We start from the raw sequence: 26,548 nt of genomic DNA on the forward strand, positions 1-26,548 counted from the left end.
ACTACATTCATGGTATTTGGAAACTGTAAGTCAAAGCAACAAGCACAAATACAGATAGAGGGGGCTAACTTAGAAAGAGTAAATGAAAATAAATTTCTTGGAGTGATCATAGATGAAAAGATATGCTGGAAGCCTCACATAAAATACATCAAAACCAAACTGTCCAGAACCATTGCAGTTCTAGCTAGGGCTAAGCATATGCTGGATCTTAAATCTCTTCGTATCTTGTACTGCTCATTATTGTTACTTATTATATATATACATACAACTATTGTGTAGAGGTTGGGGAAGCACTTACCGACATTCACTACAGCCGTTAGTCATAATGCAAAAAAGAGCTATGAGAATCATTCATAATGCAGGATTCTGTGAACATACAAATTCATTATTTTTGTAGTCGAGATTATTAAAATACTACGATCAAATTGAATATCAAACTGCAGTATTTATGTTCAAAGTAAGAAATAGGTTATTGCCTGGGAATATACAAAAGATGTTCTCTGAGAGGGAGGGAGGGTACAACTTAAGGGGAAGGGAAAACTTTAAGACTAATAGATTTAGAACAACAAGGAAAAGATTATGTTTATCAATTTGCGGAGTTAAATTGTGGAATAAACTAGATGAAAAATTAAAGCAATGCCCTAACATATTCCTCTTTAAAAAAAATTATACAGAAAAAATATTTGTAAGAAATATCAAGAAGTACTGTAGGAAAATAGGAGAGCTCCTCTGTTATGACTTGAAATACTTGTTAGTGGTCATTGTAAAGTATGTATGTATGTATGTATGATTATATGTAGGTATGTGTTATGTGGCTATAGGGGTATAGATATGTATGTGTATATATAGAGATGTGTATATGTGTATGTATATATATGTAGATGTGTATATGTATATGCGTAGGTGTAGGCATATGTATGTTATTTAAAGGAAAGCAAGAATTAAAGGGGTAGAAGTAAATAAGTTTTACTTATTCCTACTCCTTTTCGTACATGAGATAGAAGCATGTTTATACAGGAAAGTAAGATACTTTTTATTATTATAATTTTTTTTTCTTCTTCTCTCATGTTCGAAATAAAGATATCAAATCAAAAAAATCAAATCAAAATCTCCTATCTTAGCTTTATTTTGTTTATGTGCGTTAATTATTGATCAGATTGTCTTATTCATCATCTTATAATTGTATATTCCTAGAAATATTTTTTGGGGGGGTTCTTTTACACTAAAGTGTTTTCAAAAAAGTGTTTTTAAAAAGTTATTCAAGATAAATATTAACAATTGTAAGCTGAATGCTTACGCTTGAATAATTACCTAATAATTACAAATGAATAATTACCTAAAATTTTAGTCTTCACACATGAAGCCGTGCATTATTTTAACAGTGACAGCTATTATGGGAGTGGTTTGATGCAGCATAGGAGATGCAGATAACTTTGTTAAAAAAAAAGAAATTCTAAAAAACTTTGTGTGAAATGACAGTATATTCCAGTTTATAATTGCATTGCTTTCACAGTAATTGAACTTTTCTTGTATCTAACTGCACTAAAAAGGGGTTTTAGTTTATAGTATTGGAAAACACAATTTACTGTAAACAAACATCATACTGTATTTACAGTGCATATGTTCTATGAAGGTACCCAGCATGCGGTGCGGCATGTATAGATTATGTTGTGGATTTTCTTGATTCTTGACGGTTTTATCTGTGCTGCCGAATTTATTTTTGCTTCGCTTTTAGCAGTTTGTGCTGTTGGTTTATTTTGTAATGTTGGTTTATGTTGTATAAATTTTTTTATTATTTATTGAGTGTCACCATTGTTGTGTTTGTATGTCAAGTATTGATGTCTGTGCATCATTTAGTTGTAACGCTTTACACAGAGAGGCCGGATACCTTGCCTGAATGGTTGTAGCAAAGTGTAAGCAAAACTCAGGTAACTTTATCTGATACAGGGGTTTATTATCAGCGTCGTCGATCCCACGCACACATAGGGTAGTTTGCAAAACACTCCACTAACAACTGCATTACTGAACAGAAATATATTCAGGCTTTACACGTCACGCATACATGCGATGTTCACAGCTCACACTCCATCTACGGACTGCCCACTCATCAGAGAGCTTATAAACTCATAATGCGTTCCGCCTTAAAAGGAGCAGTACCGTACTTAATTCTATTTGTTACAGGGTGATGTTTACAAGTTGTCTGGCTATCACCAGACCAAGCTCAATTTAAGATTGAACATTGGTCTGGGCAGTCTGCTCTGTATTTTCTACTGCACAAGAGGCGTGATAAACGAGCATAATTCAAATGACTCTGTCCGCAATTGGATAGTCCTTCTTCAACCAATCAGACCACAAGAGGCATGATAAACGAGCATAAATTAAATGACTGTACGCAATTGGATAGTCCTTCTTCAAACAATCAGACCAATAGAGGCATGATAAACGAGCATAAATTAAATGACTGTACGCAATTGGATAGTCCTTCTTCAACCAATCAGACCACAAGAGGCATGTTAAACGAGCATAAATTAAATGAGTCTGTACACAATTGTATAGTCCTTCTTCAACCAATCAGACCACAAGAGGCGTGATAAACGAGCATAAATTAAATGACTCTGTACGCAATTGGATAGTCCTTCTTCAACCAATCAGACCGCAAGAGGCGTGATAAACGAGCATAATTCAAATGACTCTGTACGCAATTGGATAGTCCTTCTTCAACCAATCAGACCACAAGAGGCGTGATAAAGGTACATTAAAAAAATTGTATGAGTCTGTACGCAATTGGATAGTCCTTCTTCAACCAATCAGAATGCAAGAGGCATGATAAACGAGCATAATTCAAATGACTCTGTACGCAATTGGATAGTCCTTCTTCAACCAATCAAACCACAAGAGGCGTGATAAAGGTGCATTAAAAAAATGTAATGAGTCTGTACGCAATTGGATAGTCCTTCTTCAACCAATCAGACCACAAGAGGCATGTTAAACGAGCATAAATTAAATGACTGTACGCAATTGGATAGTCCTTCTTCAACCAATCAGTCCACAAGAGGCATGTTAAACGAGCATAAATTAAATGAGTCTGTACACAATTGTATAGTCCTTCTTCAACCAATCAGACCACAAGAGGCGTGATAAACGAGCATAAATTAAATGACTCTGTACGCAATTGGATAGTCCTTCTTCAACCAATCAGACCACAAGAGGCGTGATAAACGAGCATAAATTAAATGACTCTGTACGCAATTGGATAGTCCTTCTTCAACCAATCAGACCACAAGAGGCGTGATAAAGGTACATTAAAAAAAATTTATGAGTCTGTACGCAATTGGATAGTCCTTCTTCAACCAATCAGACCGCAAGAGGCATGATAAACGAGCATAAATTAAATGAGTCAGTACACAATTGTATAGTCCTTCTTCAACCAATCAGACCACAAGAGGCGTGATAAACGAGCATAAATTAAATGACTCTGTACGCAATTGGATAGTCCTTCTTCAACCAATCAGACCGCAAGAGGCATGATAAACGAGCATAATTCAAATGACTCTGTACGCAATTGGATAGTCCTTCTTCAACCAATCAGACCACAAGAGGCGTGATAAAGGTGCATTAAAAAAATGTAATGAGTCTGTACGCAATTGGATAGTCCTTCTTCAACCAATCAGACCACAAGAGGCATGATAAACGAGCATAAATTAAATGACTGTACGCAATTGGATAGTCCTTCTTCAACCAATCAGACCACAAGAGGCATGATAAACGAGCATAAATTAAATGACTGTATGCAATTGGATAGTCCCTCTTCAACCAATCAGACCACAAGAGGCATGATAAACGAGCATACATTAAATGACTCTGTACACAATTGTATAGTCCTTCTTCAACCAATCAGACCACAAGAGGCGTGATAAAGGAACATAAAAAAAAATGTATGAGTCTGTACGCAATTGGATAGTCCTTCTTCAACCAATCAGACCACAAGAGGCATGATAAACGAGCATAAATTAAATGACTGTACGCAATTGGATAGTCCTTCTTCAACCAATCAGACCACAAGAGGCATGATAAATGAGCATAAATTAAATGACTGTACGCAATTGGATAGTCCTTCTTCAACCAATCAGACCACAAGAGGCATGTTAAACGAGCATAAATTAAATGACTGTACGCAATTGGATAGTCCTTCTTCAACCAATCAGACCACAAGAGGCGTGATAAAGGAACATAAAAAAAAATGTATGAGTCTGTACGCAATTGGATAGTCCTTCTTCAACCAATCAGACCACAAGAGGCATGATAAACGAGCATAAATTAAATGACTGTACGCAATTGGATAGTCCTTCTTCAACCAATCAGACCACAAGAGGCATGTTAAACGAGCATAAATTAAATGAGTCTGTACGCAATTGGATAGTCCTTCTTCAACCAATCAGACCACAAGAGGCCTGATAAACGAGCATAAATTAAATGACTGTACGCAATTGGATTGTCCTTCTTCAACCAACCAGACCACAAGAGGCATGTTAAACGAGCATAAATTAAATGAGTCTGTACGCAATTGGATAGTCCCTCTTCAACCAATCAGACCACAAGAGGCATGTTAAACGAGCATAAATTAAATGAGTCTGTACGCAATTGGATAGTCCTTCTTCAACCAATCAGACCACAAGAGGCCTGATAAACGAGCATAAATTAAATGACTGTACGCAATTGGATTGTCCTTCTTCAACCAACCAGACCACAAGAGGCGTGATCAACTGGCACCGGCCCATCGCCGTCATCGTGTTAAACCCGCCAATAGTGCGCTAGGTGGATAAGCCAGTCTGTGATTGGTTCCCGCAAAAGTGTAACAGAATCAGTAGAAATGAATGTACAGGTTTCCAGACTGAGTTGCAGGGTGAAATTAAATCTCCGCCGCCCAGTCTAGTTTACAAGATGATGTCACATCTTTCAAATATGAATCTCAGCAGTTGATTCATTGTGAGCAATCCATCTACAAACAGTTATGCATTTGAAATGTATTGTTAAATCTTCATGCTTAAATAATACTAAAAAGAATAATTTGACAAAACGATTTCATATTCTAGCTTGTAATAATTTTAACAAATATTTTTTTGTTTTATTTGTCACATTTCTGACTTGGCTAGAACAGAAATCAGAATATGAATACAGAGGATCCAAGATCCCATGATAACGGAGCATTGATCACCATTATGGTGACTTAAAAAACGATTACAGTGGTCAAGAATTAAATGTATTACAGTGGCATTATTAAAGACAACATTATGAAATGTGAAATCACAGAAAAACAAGAGCAGGAAGTTACTGTGATGTCAGCATCATTCTGCTGTTGATTCACAGTGTTTTGTAAGAAAATGACCCAGCATGCATTGATTTCACAGTGAATTTCTGATTACAGTAATTTATTGTAAAATAATACTCTTTAATCCTGTATGTTCCTGGCTAATTTTACAGTGTGTTGTGCCATTAGATGTTCTTGACCCCTAAGAAACTTTAATTAATGTTGTCATGTTACAAATCTGCTTCACAGGTAATGAATTTTTGACATCGAAATAAAAATGTATATCCTGTACAAATACTAGACATCGCAAAATAATGAAAATGAATCATGTAGCAAACAGTAGACATTTCATTTATTTATTATCATTTCTGTGTTGTTTTGGTCGCTTGGCTGTTTTCTTATAAAGGTCCAGAAAATCAAGTTTTTCATCAGGTGTGTGATGCTCTTTTTTAATATGATGTCATCACGTTCTTGCTGTCAGCCAATCGCTACATTGCTGATACATCTGCACTTTCCAATGAACTCAAAACGTGCAGTAATCTCAGATAACTTAATCCAGATAATCTCGATGTATAATCAGATCTGGAAATTCGTTTGATGAACCAAATTAGCCAGAGATCAGTTATCACGATTAAAGGATCTGGCATCTGTCAAACGAGGTACAAAGAATGGACGCCTGTTCTGCAATTCACCAACCAAAAATTCAGCAATGAATTGTGCTGTGCTGTCAGTAATTACATTTTTAAATAAATAAAATGTAAACAGTTTTTTATTTATTTATGTTTATTAGGATAAAACATTATAATAATATAAATTATTTAAAAAATCTTGAATTAATCTACATTGGGATACAATAATAAAAGTAGGGTCAGGTCAAGTTTTTTAAGGTAACAGTGTTCATTTTAATGACTCAAAATATCATGTGACTCTTCAACTGAAGTGCTGCTATCAGAGTAATTATTGAAATAAAAACCTAATTATGCACAGTGGATATTAAAATCTACACACAGATGTTTTTTGTTATGTAAAACAATTAAACAAAAAATTACAACCCGTGCAATGCCACTGAGCACCAGAAAATGTTAACTTAATGAAAACTTAAAATGTATTAAATAAATGTATAATTGGGTGCGTGTTCAGAATAAACGAATCATCAAGCTCATGCGAAAATGAATGCCAGGCTTCACCTGAAGTGATTCTGTTTAACTCCAAATAAATCTCAGCTGTTCTTGTAAGATCTTGGTTGCAGGAATTAGATATACCATGGAGTGAAGACAGTCATCAACAAGTGGAAAATGTTTCAATGTCATTATTATGAATGGGGCATCCCTTCAAATTTGATGAGAAGACAAAGAGAAAAATGGTCCTACACATGAGTACCCACGGTGAAGCCTGGTGGGGGCAGCATCATGCTTTGAGTGGGGGCTTTTCTTCAGCTGGAACTGTGGCGGGAATCACAGCTCCAAGTGCCAGCTGTTTTTGGCACAGAACCTTCTGGCTTCTGCTGGAAAGCTGAAAATGAAGAGAACTTTCAGCATGACAATGATCCAAAACACTCTAAATCAACAAAAGTATGGCTTCAGCAAAGAAAGATGATTTTGCTGTTTTGATAGACTTTTTCATTTCTACTGTATAGGTTTTGGAGTGGAAACATACTTTTGATGTGTTCGATGCATTTCAAACACTGAAAGCATGTGCCACGTGATCTTGTGATATTCAAACATGACAATATTTCTCATCGATTTCACATATTTATCCATTACAAATGCAGAAGCATGTTAACTAGTGCACTTTGGGGCCGTTTACACGACACTATTTAAAAATAAAATGGTGCTATATGGCACTAAAAGTGGTTCTTGGCTCGTAATTGTCACAATTCACCAGTGTGAGTGCCCATGAGAACCACCTGAGGGCACTCCACTTCAGACTGTCACTCCATCAAGGACTACATCTCCCATAATCCTTTGCCCGGACTCTTCAACACCCATTGATTACATCACAGTTAGCTCACCTTATATAATAAAAAATATATTGTTTGTTGTTAACTGCATTTCTGAGCGTTTTCCCTGGTTTCTTGTCTTGGTTTTGGATTTCTTGCCTGTTCCGTGGATTACCCGTTTGCCTGTCTCTCCTGTCTTGTTTGCCTTATTGGACTGATTACATGTTATGACCTCTTGCCTGTTTGATGACTACGAGTGTGGATTACCCTTTAAAAAAGCTGCATTTGGATCTTCTACCTTCTGTCTCACGTTACAGTAATCATAGGGGAACCATTTTTGGTGCTATATAGCACCAGTTCTTAACAGGTTCTGTATATGGTAGCGGTGCTGCACCTCAGTCATCCCAAAGAACTGCTGAAGAACCCCTGAAGCACCTAGATTTGGTGCTATACAGCACCTAAAGTGGTTCCCCTACACTCTAAAAAAAAGGTTCTATATGGCACCAAAAATGGTTCTTCGTCGTAATCATAGGGGAACCACTTTTGGTGCTATATAGCACCATATCTTAACATGTTCTGTATATGGTAGTGGTGCTATATAGCACCTTAGTCAAAGAACTGCTGAAGATCCACTGAAGCACCAAAATTGGTGCTATATAGCACTTAAAAAGGTTCCCCTATGATTACAAGCCAAGAACCATTTTTGGTGCCATATAGAACCTTTTTGTTTAGAGTGTACCCTTGAAAATGGTGTTGTGTAAACGGACCCAAAGTGAAGTGGTCAACATGCTTCTGCATTTGTAGAATATTTTTGAGTGTAGCGTTTTATGCGTTTTGGTCGGTAATTTAAAAGACAACGTCGTTTTAGGGCCTAAAAGTGCAAGTTTTTGAAAACTGATACTGTTATTGTCTCTGTGTAAACTACAAAAATGTGAATTTGTGAAAACGTTGACATCATGTGCATGTGTATTATGTGTTCAGTCTATAGGCGTGTAGTGTTTATTTACAAAGTGACAACTACTGGACTGGCATCAAAAATACAGCGTTTTTAGTCCCCCCCTGGATCTGTGTGAACAGGAATCGTTTTGACAACATTGTCGTCTGTATGCGAAAAACGCAAAGGGAAAACGTTTCGGTTTTTAGTACATTCAACATAATAATACAACTTTAACGGTTCAACTTAATGGTGCTAAAATAACACAGCTTCGTAGATATGCATCTGAGAAACAGCAGATGTAGGAAATTAGTCTGTATGGCCATTTACATTTCCATGTAAAATGGGTGGAGGTGTACATAACTCTATTCATGAGTTCACACTTACAAATAAGTCAGAAGGAATAAATAGTATGCTGCTTATTTGGCATGCTGTCCAGGGAGAGGGCTCCAGGCTTGATATCTGGCCTGAACCCAGAGTACTCCCCTCATATTCCTGGCTGTGGTAGGAACAAGCCAAGAGTGGAGAGTTGGGGTGGTGGAGGGATGCTGAAAACTGTCGAGGAATCGAGGTGATAATATGCCTCCTCTTATGCTGATAGGATTAGACGTGACAATTGCTGATGACGAGTTGATTGGAACGCGCTCCTACCAAACTTTGTTAATGAAACATTATTAACAAAACTGTCAGGAATAATGAAACCGGTAAAAAATATGGGTGGAAATCACTAGGCAATAGGTTTACCACAAGCAACAGGATCAAATCCTCAGTCTCAAAAGCACACCATGGAGCTGAAAAATAAATAATTGCAATAATGGCACTCTTCTGCTTCCATTAAGCACGAAGGCAGCAACACAGCCCTCCACATGCAGAAGCATCCAAACCCACATAAATGGCTCCTCTCTGAGGCAGGGGTGGCTGAAATCCAGAGAATACTAAAAATCTAGGTCAATGGATTGCTGCACAGCTATGACGACTCCCTCCTCCGAAGTGTGTGTTATGCCTATGGATGGATGAAGACCACACAGTTTGACCAGTAATCCGAGCAATGAAAAGATAATATGTCTTTATACATGGATTATCTGCAATGCAACCTGCAAGCTTTACATTAATCAGTGGATGAATGGGTTAATGCTAATTTTAGTTTGACCTATTACATTTCTTCATTTACATTTTATACATCTTACAGTGATTGAAAATACGCATCCAAACAGGGCTGGGCGAGTAAAGAGTGCTGGATGTGTACCTGAAGAGTTGTCCTGCATTATTTAAGTGGCTGCAGGCATGTCTTCAACTTTGCAGGTCATCGTGTAGTACTTCCAAGTCCTGCTTTTAAATGAGGACTGAATCAAATCAAACAGACAGAGTACATGCTAGCAGTCTAAAGTCGAATGATTCATATCATCTGAGAATGGAGTATTTTTAGCAGGCCCTAAGAGGGAACCAACTTGAATTCAGAAGATATCTTTATGTGCATGCTTGTTTTACTGTACGCATCAAATGCGGGTCCATTATTGCAGATAAAAAAGAAAACAGCAGAGCATTTGCTATCTGAATCCCACTCACAGTTTCTCCTGTCGGTGCCTAGCAACACTTTTTCAGCAGAATACACAAAATTAGCAGGGTAAGCGTGACCACAGCTTAAAAGCCATCTCTCAGTGAAGCCGAGCTCACAGATTCCTTGAAACGAGATCAGCACACAATGCCAAAGGTTTGCATGCCTAAATAAACATGTTCTCTAACTCAAAGGATCCTCAATAAAATGCCATTAAATCTGTGATATGAATTCACAGTGGATTTTACAAGATATTCTGTGAGTGCAAAAGCGATAGAACTGAAATGCTGCCGAGTTGTAATAGTGACAAGAAATGTAGCCACATTACATAAAGCCAATGCACTATTGAATATCATGCAATGCTCGAATTACTGTAATAGCTAGTAAGCCAGCTGGAACCAAGTTTATGGGGAACTGTCCGTGGTCCTGAAACCGTGACATACACCGAGGTCCCCTAAAACTAACCAAAGCTCATCTCTGGGAAAGCATTTGGGATTTGAGCTCAACCACTGCTAATAAATCAATGAAGTTCTGAGATGAAAATGTACATTGCAACCTAACCAATTGATGCTCTTATCTAGCTTAATAATTGCATGAGCATATCTGGAAATCTGGAGAAGGAGGATGCAATGCTTGTATCTTTCCAGCTGTCATTTTCCTTTAAGATGATGTAAGGCTCATCTCCCTAAGAATGGTCTCCCTCCCCCGTCCAAAGCCTCTCTCAGCACGCTGCATTCATTCGCACTACGCTGCTGATGCTCTGGAGAGTAAGGATGCTCAAACTTCCCAACGCACTCGAGATCCTTTTACTGGAACGCTGGGTGGGTGCCAGGTACATGTAGACTAACTGTTCGGGATGGTCCAGATTTCACAAGAGAGAGACACTCTTCTGAAGGAAGTTGAAGCTGTCTTGCCTGGCGCAGTTTTTCATTTTTTATAAGGAGAACTTATTTTGGGATTTTCAGCATGAGCTGCACAATTGGATCCCTTCGGTGAGAGCTCTTCTACATTGTTATAAATACCAGGAGATGAGTGTTCATGATGCGCACATCATCTGATGGAGAAGCCTAACAGTCTAATTGTGTCATTTTGATACATTTATACTTCTATGAAGGTCTCAGAGATGCTGTGCGTAACATAATGGACTGTGGACGGCTGTTAAAGAGTGTGCAGGTTAGGTTCCGCTTGACTTTTTGCTCACTAAACCCAAATCAAAAACTTTTGCACATTCACTTTTTCATTTTTTGAAGTGTGCAACGCCAAAATGGCCCTGACTGAAAATTGCAGGACTTATCAAACGCCCAAGGACGGTGGATGTGCTCAGAGTTGCTCTTCCGATGTGGTTGAGCTCAATGTAGGAGGACAGGTGTACTACACACGCCATGCCACCCTCACCAGCGTGCCAAACTCACTGCTGGGCAAATTATTCACTAAAAAGGACATTTCCAACGACCTCGCGCAGGACATCAAGGGACGCTACTTCATTGACAGGGACGGTTTTCTGTTTCGATATGTGTTGGACTATCTCCGCGATAAGAACGTCGTCCTGCCGGATTATTTCCCGGAGAAAGGGAGGCTGAAAAGGGAGGCTGAGTTCTTCCAGCTGCCCGAGCTCGTCAAAATCCTGACACCAGATGATTATACTAACAGTGATTTTGACGAAGCATCCCAGGGAAGCGATCAGAGGTTGTTCCCTGTATCTTACCTGGACGCGCGCGATAGGCGCTACGGCTTCCTCACGGTGGGATACAAGAGCTCGTGCACCTTCGGGAGGGACCCTGACCCAAAAGCTCGAGGAATACCCAAAATCTTTATTTGCGGAAGGGTCGGTCTGGCTAAAGAAGTTTTCGGGGACACGTTAAACGAGAGCCGGGATCCCGACAGGCCACCTGAGCGATACACTTCCCAGTTTTCCCTGAAGTTTCGCCACCTGGAGCGAGCGTTTGATATGCTCGCGGAGAGCGGATTCCACATCGTCGCGTGCAATTCGTCACTCACCACATCTCCTCACAACAGACATAATACAGATGACAGAAACTGGTCCAATAACACGGAGTATGTCTTCTACCGTAAGTAGCCTACAGTAAACCTGTCGCTCATTATCTTTAAATCATATTTCGATTGTTGTCAATTATTAATTATGGATTTAAGGCAAAAAAATCGAACGAGTTTGTCTTCAGTGTGCAGAAATATTTGACCACTGAATGCACGACTTGTCAATAAGAATCAAACATAGCAGTGCCACAATTTATAATAGCCTAATAAATGAAATCCAAATGACAAACCTTTAGGATACTAAAGTGAATTTGATTAAGCCAGCTTTCACACTTTTCTCATCCAGTACCACTAGGCGGCGTAGCCTACATAGTTTGTTAAATTTCATGAACAATTCTAAAATCTGCCTCAAACTAATAAATTGTGCTGAATTCTTTGACAAAATGCACATCTCTCCAAGTATTTGTAGTGAGCTAAGTCAGAACATTGATAGAAGGGAGAGAGAAAAGCTTTTGAGCCAATGCAGATGTGGAGAATTCCCTCAAGTATAGCTCTCAGGGATATGAACAGAGTGTGGTATGATGAATATTTCAGTAATCTACCTCAGTGATGGTCATGTCACCCAGCCCTCCCCCCCTTCTCTTTTTCTCTATCTCTTTATTTAAATACATGTGCACCTTTTGGATATAACTGTTCTCCGTGCCTTGCCTCCATTGGTGGTTCATTTCACTTGCCTTTGTCTTAAATGAGAGAGATGTTGCAGCATATGGCCAATTAAAAATCACTTTGTGCTTAATTCCAAACGAGTCCCCTTGGAAAACCTAAAGAGATTGGGCCTGGAACGGAGAGCTTCTGGAGGACAGTCAGTAGATTTTTTGGGTGAATGGACATATGGCTGCTTAATGATTTGTTCTCTGCCATCAGTATAATTACTGCAGCATTCAGCCCCTCCCATAGTCCACACATAATAGATAAACTTATGACAAATCAAAATATACAATAAAGGTATGAGGAGTCACGCTAAATTGTAATTCACGGTTACTACATTTATGCATACTACATCTTTCTAAATGCATCTTATTGACCTTATTGTGAACTGTTCATCTGCATATGTTTCTTTCTTTATTTTTTACCTCGTAATGTTTATTCAAAACTGTCACTTTTTCAAAAGTCACTTAAACCCTGTCCCTGCAAGATCACAGTCACCGGCCTTCACCTTTGAGTGCAAAACCCACATATCAACATCCAATCGACAACCGATTGCTCCAAGTCCAAGCCCTACATTTTTTTATTTTTCTGTAATCTGTTTCACTCGGATGAACATCACAATATGGAAGAAAAAATCTATTGCTATTTCCGTTTCATTGCAACTTTAGTGATGAGTAACTTGCATTTTAAACAATATTGCAGTTACTTTGTAAATGTTTGCTCCGCCAAGCCCAAGCAGAATTAAAGGTACAATATGTAATTTTTGCCAGTAGAGGTCACTTATTCAAAACAAAGGCATAGCTTGATGACATCGTGAATGAGCATGGAATCATGGGAGTTGTAGTCATGACTCTTCACCTCCACAGCCGAGGGAAAGGAATCTGACGGTCTCAGGCAGAAATGATGTTGAATGAGCGAATGTATTAAAGTTGTATTAACGTTACGATGGTATGAAGCAAGACGCGCCGAGAGCCCTTGGGAGCGAATGCTAATGAGAGAGACCCGCACGAAACATCGGCCTCTGAGCTTTTATTATGCTTCTGCTGCAGTCGGCCGCTTCTGCTCTTATCGCTGCATATGTGGGGTAACACAGCGCTGTTTTACATGGTTACATACAATGTATGTATACATACAATCTTACTAAATACATTTGAGTGTGTTGAAAGTTACGTTATAATATTACTCTGTGCGTTCACTCTGTGGCTGTTTGGTATGAGAGACTTGCAGTAATCGAATCGACATTAGAATAAATACAATTGCTAAATGACATGCAATTCATTTTAAAATGTATGATGGAGAAAGCTCTCTCTGATTGTGCTATGTTAGTCACTTGACAAAATAGTGCAACTACCCGCAGTTTCTCTTGAAGCCAATACGGAAGTGACACATATTGCAATTCATCGACTGGTCGCTAGGGACAGGCTCCAGAAGAGAGCAGAATCTCATTGAGCCCCATGTTAAAATGCCCAACTTTACAATAGAAAAACACACGTTTACAGCCTGGTACAAATCGTGGTTTTGGTCTAAACAGATAATTTTGCCCTTCATGACGACTGTGAGGGGGGTGAATTTTTTTTTATAACTCATTCGTTTACATTATATAAAGCATTAAAGTTCTGCATAATTAAGGGCGTGGTCACTTCGAGTGACAGGTGGATAGCCATTTATCTGCTGTCTGTTATGCCTAGTTCACACTCTACGATTTTAGCCTCGATTTTGACTCGCCGACAGGTTTTGCGAAATCGCAGACAAATGCCCAAAATCATAGGCAAATCGGTGCTCGTGCACGCGAGTGACAATCACGCAGTGTGAATGATCAAAGACGCGATCAGAGAGAATGAGTCGCCGATGAGTCGCCGACACCCCCGAGATATTTGGCATGCTAAATATCTGGACCTGTCTGCGATTCAAAATCCTGCTGTGTGAAATGTGTTCTGACTGAAAATACATCGGCGATGACCGACAGCCAACGAGAGAGCGAGATACAGGGCAGCGGGAGGTTCGGGAGGAGTTATAGACCATAATATCAGTATTTTAATATATATAATTACAATTCTATCAAGCAGAGACAAAGCACAAACATTTGCTTGACCAGCTGCAACAGCAGCACATTGGAAAATTATTTATTTACCTCAAACTCTCTTTGCAGAACACAATCCTTGCTCCCTGTGTCTCCCCAACCATTTCCTCCACCATAATCTTTTTTATTTTTCTCACTTTTGCTGCAAAGCGCACAGACAATTTGGAAGTTTCTGCACAGCAGTCTATATTTTTAATAGGCTTGTTTGAGATGAGCGAAATCTGCGCAGAACCGATCACCGGTGATCAGCGCGAGATGCATTCCGGTTAGAAAAGTGTCCGAGGGCGGTCCGCCTTGCTCTGATGTCATGCCGACGTATGTCAAAAAACTCTCGCGAGCGAAAGGCGGATGTGTCGGATTTTGCAGTCGAGCGCAGCTGCTCTCCACAGACTGCGCGGAGCAAAAGCATGATGGGAAACGACTTGCTGACGACACAGCTTAATGCTTATTGGTTTAAACAACCGTGATGTATGGTTCTTTTTCAAAATGTTTGATTTTAAAACTCTGATATCATGTTTTTATGTGTGAATATTCCCAAACTCTCTAACAAAGGCGATCTCTCTGTGGGTTATGTGATTGTTGTCATATTTATAAAAAAATAAAAAAATAAAAAAAAAAAAAATATATATATATATATATATATATATATATATATATATATATATATATATATATATATATATATATATATATACAAACATGTATGTAGGCCTAATTAAAGTAAAAATGATTGATAAACACGTCTTTCGAATGGAAATAAATAACAAAAACTTTGGGTGTCTTGTTCATGATATTTATTTTCATATAAAAGTAACAGAACTTAAATTACATCCAGTTTATCAGCAACAAAGCGCACGAGTGTGAATCCCGCGATATCCGCCTTTGATCTCGCAGGTGTCTGATCCACTACGAGAAGAGAGAACTGTCCGGCTTGCCTGCACTTTTTTCACTCCTCCCCTCACTGCAGCCGCCTAGTCTCGGCTGAATTTCAGGCGAGGCGAGGCGCATCTCAAACAAGCCTAAAAACAATTCCAGTCTGACGCACGTGTGATCTCGCGTTGTTTCCTTCTCACTTCTCGCGTGTGCTTTGTTGTGTAACGTAATTTGCGGACGGGACAGAGCTGTCAGTGATTATTCCTCTTGTACAGTCATGCAGTGTGAAACCTCCTGTCGCTGATCCATCGGTCAGTGTGAACACAGCAGCGACTGAATGCTGGCCCAGATAGTCATGCAGTGTGTAAAGAGCAGTGATCCGACCAGTTTGAATATCGTGCAGTCTGAACTAGGCATTAGTCATCGCGTCACTTCAGCTCCGCCTACGTCCCGCCTTTTTGCCCATTTTCTGTTATCCGGGAGTGACGCGCTGCCAAGACGCGACGTCACCCATAGGATTCTGATGAGCCGTTCTGAAGCGCAAAGTATGGACGAGATGGCCGTTGCCCGGATAACAGAAAATGGGCATAAAGGCGGGACGTGGGCGGAGCTGAAGTGACGCGATGACTAACATACAGCAGATAAATGGCTATCCACCTATCACTCGAAGTGACCACGCCCTTAATTATGCAGAACCTTAATGCTTTATATAATGTAAACGAATGAGTTATAAAAAAAATTCACCCCCCTCACAGTCGTCATGAAGGGCAAAATTAGCCGTATAGACCAAAACCACAATTTGTACCAGGCTGTAAATATGTTTTAATCTGCTGTAAAGTTGGGCATTTTAACCCTTAAAGAGTTTCTGTATCTTGGAGGATACAGACATTTAACAGGCTGTAGGGGGAAGGGCCATGGGGGGATGGGCATTATGTGGTTGCAGTTGATGAGAAACACTAATGGGAGGATGGGTCATGTAATCAGGGTCATGTGACTTTATGCCAACATTCCAAACATTTGTATCAAAATCCAAAATGGCAGCATACGTGGACAAAGACACTGGCCATGAGGTAAGTGTTTTTATATTTTCACAATTAAGATATTTTAGAGTGATTTTGTTTTAGAAAATAGTTTTTTAAGGATAGTTTTACATGTTCTTGTGCATATTTTTTAAATAATCGTCTCACAACTTTGATTATCAGCCATTGAATGTCTGTATCCTGGGGGATACATTGCCCATATAAGGGTATTTAACAGGGCTGATCACTCACAGATATTCTTATGTTTTGAGGCCTAAATGTTAGTAAATGAGTGGAGGGAAGAGGGAAGGAACCCCCCTTCCCAATACTTTATTTCACACACACACTCGCACACACACACACACACACACACTCGCACACACACTCGCACACACACACACACTCGCACACACACACACACACGCGCGCACACACACACATACACATGCACACACACGCGCGCACACACACGCACGCACGTGCGCACACACACACACACACACACACACACTCAGACACAAATGTATACCCTGCATAGGCATCTTGGGAGAAAACGTTCAGTTTTTTCCAATTTTTCTAATGTTGCATGGATAACATGAAAAAATTTAGCTAAATAATTGTTCATTCAATGTTTTAAAAGTTTTCATATGAACTATAATAAAAAAAATACATGTTACAATGTAACCCTAAATGGGTAATGTATCCTGGGAGATACAGACTGTAACTTTGAAAATAAAGGTCATATTTTGAAAAAAATGTATGAACTGTGTCATTTTAGTCTAGATACATACAAAAATAGCAATGAATCATTTTTCCATTAAATTTATTTATGCTTGCCCCTTTAAGGGTTAACATGGGGCTCAATGAGATTCTGCTCACTTCTGGAGTCTGTCCCTAGCAGCCAGTCGATGTATTGCAGTTTGTCACTTCCGTATTGGCTTCAAGAGAAACTGCGGGAGGTTGCCGCTTGTTCAAAACTGCTCATCAGAATCCTATGGGTGACGTCACAGACACTACGTCCATATTTTTTTACAGTCTATGCCTCTGAGACACAGTAAAAACATTACTCTTGGTGAATTAAGAAAAAAAGTGATTCAAATAATAAGACTATATTGCGCTGTATAACCAGGGGCGGACTTACCATTAGGCAAAGGTAGGCGACCGCCTGGGGCCCCCGAAAGCCAAGGGCCCCCTAAAATGCTTTTTATATACAATACGCGTTCAGCGCGCACGCACAAGCGGTTTCTGTGTTGTTCATTACCAGGACAACCGCCTTTGAGTCCGTGTTGAACGTGCATCTTGTAGAAAGTGTAGGGCCTTATGATTTCCGCGATTCCGAAAACGCGTACAGGATCACGGAATCCATTCATAAAAACGGAATGTCATGGGATGAATGGCGCAGACGCGCGGTTCCGTTTACTACTGCAGCACACGCGATGCTCGTGTTCACAATTCATTCACACAGAGACATAAAACATGCAGGATTCATATTTAAATAGCATTTTTGCCATTTAATATTCACATACACTAGTAGTCCATATCGTAATTTGATTGTAGTGTGCTGGACTATTGGATTTATTCATCCCAATTTGACAAATTCCGTGTTAAACAGTAAATTCCATTTTTATGACTGGATTCCGCGATTCCGTCTGCGTTTTGTGCATCGCGGAAATCATAGGGCCCTACACTTCACGAGCATTATACCATTTAATTTGAGAGAAAGTATCATCATCACATATACTCACAAAAAAATGTCTTCAAGGCAACCCGTCAAAATAAAAGTTTGGACATTATAGCGTAGCCTATACCTTAATGTAATAATTTTAAGGCTAGGCCTAAACCTCTGTTGTGTAGCACTTTGAATGTACAAAAATTAAAGGATTTGTTTAATTTTCATTGGAATATAAGATAAATGTTGTATGTCTTTATTTGATTACCAAAAAAGTTTAAATACATAAAACAAATAAATATACATTTTGTTAAACTTTCAATAAATTGCTGTTAAATTAAACAAGTTTCATGATTTCAATTAATTAGACATGCTTTTTGATTAATAAAATGTTATATAACCATCTACAATAAAACAAAAAAAAGGGAATTTGGGAAAAAAATAAAACTCTACAAATGAAAATATCATGCATCTGAAGTTATAATTAAATATGGAGCAACAGTGCTTATTATAATCATTTTAAATGGTGCTCACTCATTTCTGTGAAGGACCCGAGTAGATGACGCGTGCACAGTTACTTTCCACACAGACACACTTCATTTTTGGTTGAAATAATTGTTATGCGTGTAATAATTTCCGTCAGTCCATTTTAAATTTGTGGGGGTGGATGGGTCGTTCAGTAGCAATCATCACAACAGTGAAAATAACCTCAAGGTTGTAAATGTGCAATTGTATAGGGTCCCATTCCTGTATTTTGCCTGGGGCCCCCAAATCACTAAATCAGCCCCTGTGTATAACAATGATGAATGTATATCCAAACAGTTGCTCGCCTGTCTAATAAAACACATGATATATAAATCGTCTTTGATGTTTCCATGGTTTCTACGAAAGAAAAACTGGAAATCAAGGGTAGCGGGGATATGATGCCATTGGCAGGCGACGGAAGGACATGGTCTGTAACACTGGTTAAAATGACTGATTTCTCTGGATTTAAACATTGTTGGAAACATTTGGGGTAATGTAAGTATACAAGTCAACAAAATATGTACAATTTTTTTGATATTTTCATCTTTCAAATCATATTGTGCCTATAACCATTGTTTATCACATAGCAGTGTTTCATGAAAAAATGTATCAGTGTTTTCGAACAAATCAATTAAATGAATGATCACTTGTAAGGACAGTCATTTGTTTCATTCCTGAATAATTCAGAGTGTTTGACTAAATCGAATGAATGAATAATTCAATGAATTAGTGTGCCGCTCAGTCAGATTTGAGAACCGGAACTAAAATTAAATATATTAAAAATATACATTTTCACTATTATAATCAGAGTTGGGGGTAACTCATGCAAGTAACGTAATCAGACTACTAAGTAGTAGTTGTAACGTGTATGCTCTGTTTTGATGTAGTGTTCATTGTTTGGTGTCGTCTTAGATGTATTACGTAACATTAACATTCGCTCCCAATGGCTCTCGTTTTCATTAGGATAGTGGAAGTGTGGATACTTGTTTTACTGGGAAATGAGATGTTCATTTATATTTAAATACAGGACCATTGCTGAATTTTATGACAGATAGATTTGATGCCTTTTCTCAAAGATTTACAAGCAAACACAGAATTACTAAGAATCTCAAAGGACATACAAAAGATCTCATCTAAAACTCCACATACTCACATTAGACTTCATATAAAAATAAAACAGATTGTTTTTGTTGGTATTTCCTGTGATGCCTATTTCTTGTGCTGACTGATTCGGATATTTAAGCAAAAGTGGAGAATGATATGATATGATATGATATGATATGATATGATATAATATATGATATGATATGATATGATATGATATGATATGATATGATATGATATGATATGATATGATATGATACTTTACGGTCAGACAGGTCTGACATTTTTCTCTCATGACAGTATCTATGTTTACAACACTCAATATACAATAAAACATTGACACTTGACACTCGATCCATATAAAACAAGTTACAATCACAAAAATTTCACACATTATACATCCCCACGCCCCAGGGGTGTCATGGAAATTATTTTACTGAGAGGACAGGAGTGCTGGTTCACTTGGTGCTTATAGATGAACGAAATAAGAAATGACAAAAGAAAAGGAAAACGCTTTTATCTACTTAGCTGTTACTTTCTATAGGGCAAGATGTGACAATCTAGTTGTACATGTTTTATTTAACCTGAATGGGGACCTGGCTTTAAATCCTAACCTATTACTTATCTCAATAAACCAAACAAATGAACTTGAGAGCTAGTGATCATCATGAATTTTCACTTTTTGAAAAAAGATTCAGGTTTGACATTCTTTTCCACAGAAAAAAAAGAGACATGAGGGTTGGTCGATTACAGAATTTTCAGTTTAAAGCAAAAAAATAAATAAATAAATCTATGAATAACTACCTGACTTGTTAATGTGTGATTTGCAAATAGTTATATTTTTAGCATTTAAAGTTGCATTTAAAGCAGCACTAGGTAGGTTTTGCTCTCGGGGTCCCCCTACAGTTGGGAAACAGTATTGTCCTCTACTACTGTCGTAAACTCTGTCATCCTTCATCAGGGAATGATATCCTATTTGATTTTGTACGTCTTATGTATTTACTTGCAAGAATGTAGCCCCTCTTCCTTCAGCTCACACCAACGAGCAAACGCTGGCCCAATGTTGATCCTCGTCCTGCCTTTAATCCGATCACTTTCTCGTTTCCTCTTTTTGCTTTCCTCCGACAAAACTTTCTTATTTTTCTGCGCTGCTTCGGCCATGACTATAACATTCGGCAAACAAATGATAGTTGGGCTCGCACGTCCGAATTTCAGGAAGTGGGGGTGGTGGTGGAAGTGACGTATATGCCGTAAAGCAGTCGAATTTTGTAGTTCTTTTTGTTCTCGGGTTACTACCCGAAACCCGAAATTTAAAAGTACGATTAAAAACGATACAGACCCCGTCAGGCAATGGCAGACGTGTCATTCAACCTATTGTAAGTCGATGTATCATCACAAGAGTCTTGAAAATATATTATAAAGGTTGAAAAGTTACCTAGTGCTGCTTTAAAATAACTTGACTCTAAAATTTGAAGGGGGGGATGTGCACCTGCATTAAACTGGCTTGACACGTCAAATCAGATACAGTCTAAAGTTATAATGTAGTTAGATGCATTTCACATACTTTCAGTTTACAGCATGATTGGTAGATTCTTGTTTCTCTTCTGAATTAGTTGGCTCTTGAGTCCCATGGTAAATGAACCAGTTGCTTTTTACAGGCCTCACTGCCTTATCTTGTGCTGTTACTTCTCAGAACATCACCCACATGACACATTTTACCAATTTAGACTGCCCGAGGGATTGGCAATATATCATTTGCGGTCAATAGGGTTGCTTTTTCTCTGTTTTTCCATAGAGCTTCTTGCATGCTTATTTTCCTTTGTCGCTTACTCACTCATCCTCTTTCTCAAATACTTCATCAGTTACCATGTCTTCTCAGCCTATTCTTACAGTTAAAAATGTGCTGCAGGTTGTCCTTGACAGATTTTTTTTTCTTTTTTTCTAATTATTTGTACCAGCTGCTGTTTTGTCTTTGCATTAATTAATAGTCGTGATAAATGGCGAAAGATCACAGCCACAGTGAATTCTGGTAGACAGAAAAATAAATTGCACGAGCATCATGCATTACATAAACATCTCACACTGCCACATTTCATGCGTTCATACGGAACTCGTTTACTGACTTTTCCCTCTCTTTATTTATTGCCTGCTTCAGTTTTGGCATTCCATTTTGACCCTAATTTTCGTCATGGTTCTGAAGTCTAAATATTTTAAATTCTACACACATTTCACATTAATGACGATCAGCTCAGACTATGTTGGTTCTTCTCCTGAAAGTTAATACAATGAGAATAATTTATGAAATATTTAGAAAAAAAAGTTTATCATTATCAGTAACAATCCCTCTTCAAATGGACGAGCCTTATTCTTTTGATCGTTAAGGACCAAACAGTACAGCTAATTATTTACATCACAAGCAAGATTGAAAGTTTTCCAATTAAAAAATCTATTAGATGTTTCTTAAGGTCACCTTTTCTGTTGCCTGAGAAATACTGATGATCTACGGCATGTTTTTGCATCATAAAGCAGAACCATCCTGTGAAGTTGACGCTGCATGCATAATTATCTCTACATCCAAAACCTAGAATTTAGCTCACACTATATGATTTTGCATTTAATGTTATGACTCGGCCTGTCACATTGTTTCCAGTCCAGTGCAGATTACACATTAGTGTGTGTGTGTGTGTGTGTGTGTGTGTGTGTGTGTGTGTGTGTGTGTGTGTGTATGTGTGTGCATTGGGGAATGCAGTTCATGTTGTGTATTAGGCCCATAGCATATGAAACACTCAGTTTCCGAGCTTCCAAGAGAGAGAGAGAGAGAGAGAGAGAGAGAGAGAGAGAGAGAGAGAGAGAGAGAGAGAGAGAGAGAGGGATCATTCTGGCCATTTCCTCTAAGAACCTCATGTGAATTTGCAGTTTCTATTATTCTAACACTAGTGATTTGCATTCTTTATTGAACTGGCACTTTTCTGTGTCCACTGTGGGAGTTGAGATGGGGCAAACCCAGATCGTCCCTATCTCTATCTAGACTGCTGTGCAGATTGGCCCACCTGAGATAGAAAGTAAATGGAGAAGAGCGAGAAAGCATTGCAAGTGGTTTTCCCGGCAGAACCAGCCATATCAAGTGTGTTAAAGATTTCTGCTCTTAAGAAAAATGAAATTATACGGGCACAGGGTTGACGCTCTGATATGAGATTTTGAGCATCCAAAATGGCATACTTTCTAAGCACTTCTTTTGAATAAGTACTTTGCGAATGCTAAAACAAGTATGTTCTATGAATGTGTGTTGAATGCAATCCAGACATACTATATTCTTTATATTGTCACTGTCATGTGACCTAACAGCGTCGGTTGCTTTGCTTCACTATCAATCACAACTCTTCTCCCATGGGCTCATGGGATAGTAAAGTGTCCATTAGATGGGCACTTTTGATCATCCGGGTTCTTTTCACATACTGCTTTGTATGAAAACTGTGAACGTGGACATTTACTCTTTTGACTTAGGCTACTTTTCTCGCCTATTATAGTAGCCAGTGGAACTACGCATATTCTGATGCAACCGTAGGATTAGAGATCACTTTAAAGTCTATCTCCCTTCACCATGAAATGAAAATGGACAATTATTATTTTTTAATGGGACATTGCAGTATTTATTACCGTATAAATGATTTATCTGTGCCCTCGTAATCTTTAATCAAAATAATTTGCCGCCCCTCTTGCAGCGAAATCTCTTTTCTTCTCTGACGACGTGTTTACTGGACCAAGGGCAGGACAGCCTGTCACTCACATGACATCATTGACAAAATTGTTTGACAAAATTGTTTGCCTGCGCTCATTGGAGACACTTCAAAGAAGGAAAGATTTTCAGCTTGAATATTTTGTTCATGGTGATCCAATTTATGATTTTAGTGTTCCCTTAATTTTCTTTTTTTTAAACAAATTGGTTAAAACAACTGTAATTGATTACAGTGCTCATTTATTCATTTAGTTAGTTAGTTGAGCCACATAATGAAAGAAATGTGTCCAGTATTTAATAGCCTACTGTTTTAAAGGTGCAGTGTGTAATATTTACGAGGATCTATTGACAGAAATGTAATATAATATACATAACTATGTTCTCAGTGGTGTATAAAGACCTTACACAATGTACCGTTATGTTTTAATTATCTTAGAATGAGTCGTTTCTTTCTTCATACACCGCGGGTCCCCTTACAGTGAAGTCGCCATTTTGCGCCGTCATGTTTCTACAGTAGCCCTAAACGGACAAACTGCTCTACAGAGCGCTAGCTACTCTCTGCTGTCTCAGACGACGACATCTTTGTCCTGTGTCGGCCACCGTAGGTTCTCTATGTGCTCCGAACGGGAGGGGTGAGCGCTGGGCGGTTGCAATTCACAACCTCACCGCTAGATGCCGCTAAAATTCACACACTGTACCTTTAAAAGCATCTCAGGAAAATATGAATAATAGCATGAGGAAGTGTATAGTGTATATACATTACAAGTACATAAAATGTTTCACACTCTCACCCAAAGAAGCAGTTTCTCTTCTTTAGTATTATTCCTGCCCTCCTTCACTGTCCTATCTCTATGACACTATGACATTTTTCTTTCTCCACATCTCAAAAAGAGCCACAGTAGTAATGACAGGGTCTCTGTCATCTCTTTCTAGTGGTCTTATTACACCCCATCAGCTCTTCGAGAGGGATCATGACTGCATTGAGATGATCTGGGCTCTCCAATCTGTCTGTCTGGCGCTTCTTTGCCACAGACACACATGGCCGCCTTTAACAAAGGAAGGAGATTACAGCTTGTGTCAACATCAGTCAGAGGATGAAATTGTCATATTGCCTGTAATCTTCCTGAACAAACTGACTTGGAGAGTGGAGTTGGCATTACTTGTCCTTGGATTAGGACAATGGGTGTTTATTAAAGGGGACCTATTAAACCAGGGCCGTAAGCACTATAGGCATCCCCACCTGCTCTGCCTGAGGGCTAATCAGATCAAAGAAGGCAGAGCTTAATATTCACTGAAGATGAGTGTGAATTCCAACGCAAGGCTTTTAGTTTTTCGAGTGAAAGAGTGTGTGCGTGCGTGCGTGGTAAGATATAAGATAAACATTTAATATTTGACAACTGTTTTACGATGGATATGTTTAATGACCCACTAACTACTCAAATACTCAACTTTTTTAATGTAGGTTAATTTAGCCATTTTTAATTGAAAATATGCAATCATTTAAAGGTGCAGTGTGTGATTTTTAGCGGCATCTAGTGGCGAGGTTGTGAATTGCACCCCCCAGCGCTCACCCCTCCCTTTTAAAAGCACATAGAAAAGCTACGGCGGCCAACACAGGACAAATATGTTGTCAGAGAGAGCAGAGAGTAGCGAGCGCTCTGTAGAGCAGTTTGTCCGTTTAGGCCTACTGTAGAAACATGACGGCGCAAAATGACGACTTCACTGTAAGGGGACCCGCGGTGTATGAAGATAGAAATTACTGATTCTAAGATAATAAAAACATAACGGTACATTATGTAAGGTCTTTATACTCCACTGAAAACATAGTTATGTATATTATATTGCACTTCTGTAAATAGATCCTCATAAATACTACACGCTGAACCTTTAAATGGTATCATTCATAACTGAATGAGACAAGACACAAAACTGTTTTTTTTTTCCATTTTGACATATTAGACATACTAACAAGAGTGAAAGTGAGCATATTTTTAGAATTTAGTTTCGAATTTACCATTCTTATTTCTTCATTTCCTCAAATCCCATTTAATTATTACATTTCTTTAAAGGATTATTTCACCTCAAAATGAAAATGTCCTGATAATTTACTCACCCCAATGACATCCAAGATGACCATGTCTTTCTTTCATCAGTGAAAAAGAAATTACGTTTTTTGAGGAAAACATTACAGGATTTTTCTCCACACAATGGACTTAATTTGCAACCAATATGTTGAACGTCCACATCATTGCAGTTTCGAAGGGCTTTGAAGTGCTTCAAATGGTACTCCCTGCTGAGGAATAGGGTCTTATCTAACAAAACGATCAGCATTTTCTAAAATAAATAAATAATTGATATACTTTTTAACCACAATTGATCATCTTGTGCTGGTCTGCAACGAGCCAGGCATTACGTAACGTACGTTGAAAAGACGTGATTACATCATGCCTGGCTCATCGCAGACCAGCACAAGACGATCAATTGTGGTTAAAAAGTATATACATTTTTATTTTTTTTAGAAAATGGCCAATCGCTTCGCTAGATAAGACCCTATTCCTCAGCTGGGATTGTGCAGTACCATTTAAAACACTTCAAATCCCTTTGAAACTGCATTGATGTGGACGTTCAACTTATTGGTAGCAAATTGAGTCCATTGTTTGGAGAAAATTCCTAAAATGTTTTCCTCAAAATGTACTTAATTTCTTTTTCACTGAAGAAAGAAAGACATGGACATCTTGGATGGCATTGGGGTGAGTAAATTATCAGGAAATGTTCATTTTGAGGTGAACTAATCCTTTAAAGAAATAAAAACAAAAAACATTGTTCCCCGCCCAATGTTCAAGATATGGTTACGGCCTTGTATTAAACCCATTTTCACAGTCTTGATTTTATTTTTGGGGCTACAATAATAGGTTTTCATGCTTGAACATTCACATATTTTACAATGTTGCTGCATTTCTCTTTCCAGTCTGTCTGCAACACTTTGTTTAGTTCTTGGCTGAATCCGAAATCGCCCCCTAAACCCTCAATCCCTACTTTAGTCCACTAGAAGGAGTGAATGAAAACGAGTAAGCGAATTCAGACAGCCATTGAGCGTACTTTG

At 38.5% G+C, this 26,548-nt stretch overlaps 1 protein-coding gene across 1 annotated transcript in view; it reads left to right on the top strand.

Annotated features, from left to right (window-relative positions):
- Nucleotides 1-10,566: 10,566 nt before the first annotated feature.
- The window catches only part of kctd16a (potassium channel tetramerization domain containing 16a), a 28,921-nt gene continuing 12,939 nt past the window's right edge, over nucleotides 10,567-26,548 (top strand). Inside the window, exon 1 of the mRNA XM_079838643.1 lies at nucleotides 10,567-11,805. Coding sequence (XP_079694769.1) covers nucleotides 11,001-11,805 — 805 coding nt within the window. The 5' untranslated portion in view covers nucleotides 10,567-11,000. The remainder of the gene's footprint in view (nucleotides 11,806-26,548) is intronic.

This window comes from Gobio gobio (genome assembly GCF_949357685.1).
Source record: "Gobio gobio genome assembly, chromosome: 16".
Taxonomy (NCBI): domain Eukaryota; kingdom Metazoa; phylum Chordata; class Actinopteri; order Cypriniformes; family Gobionidae; genus Gobio; species Gobio gobio.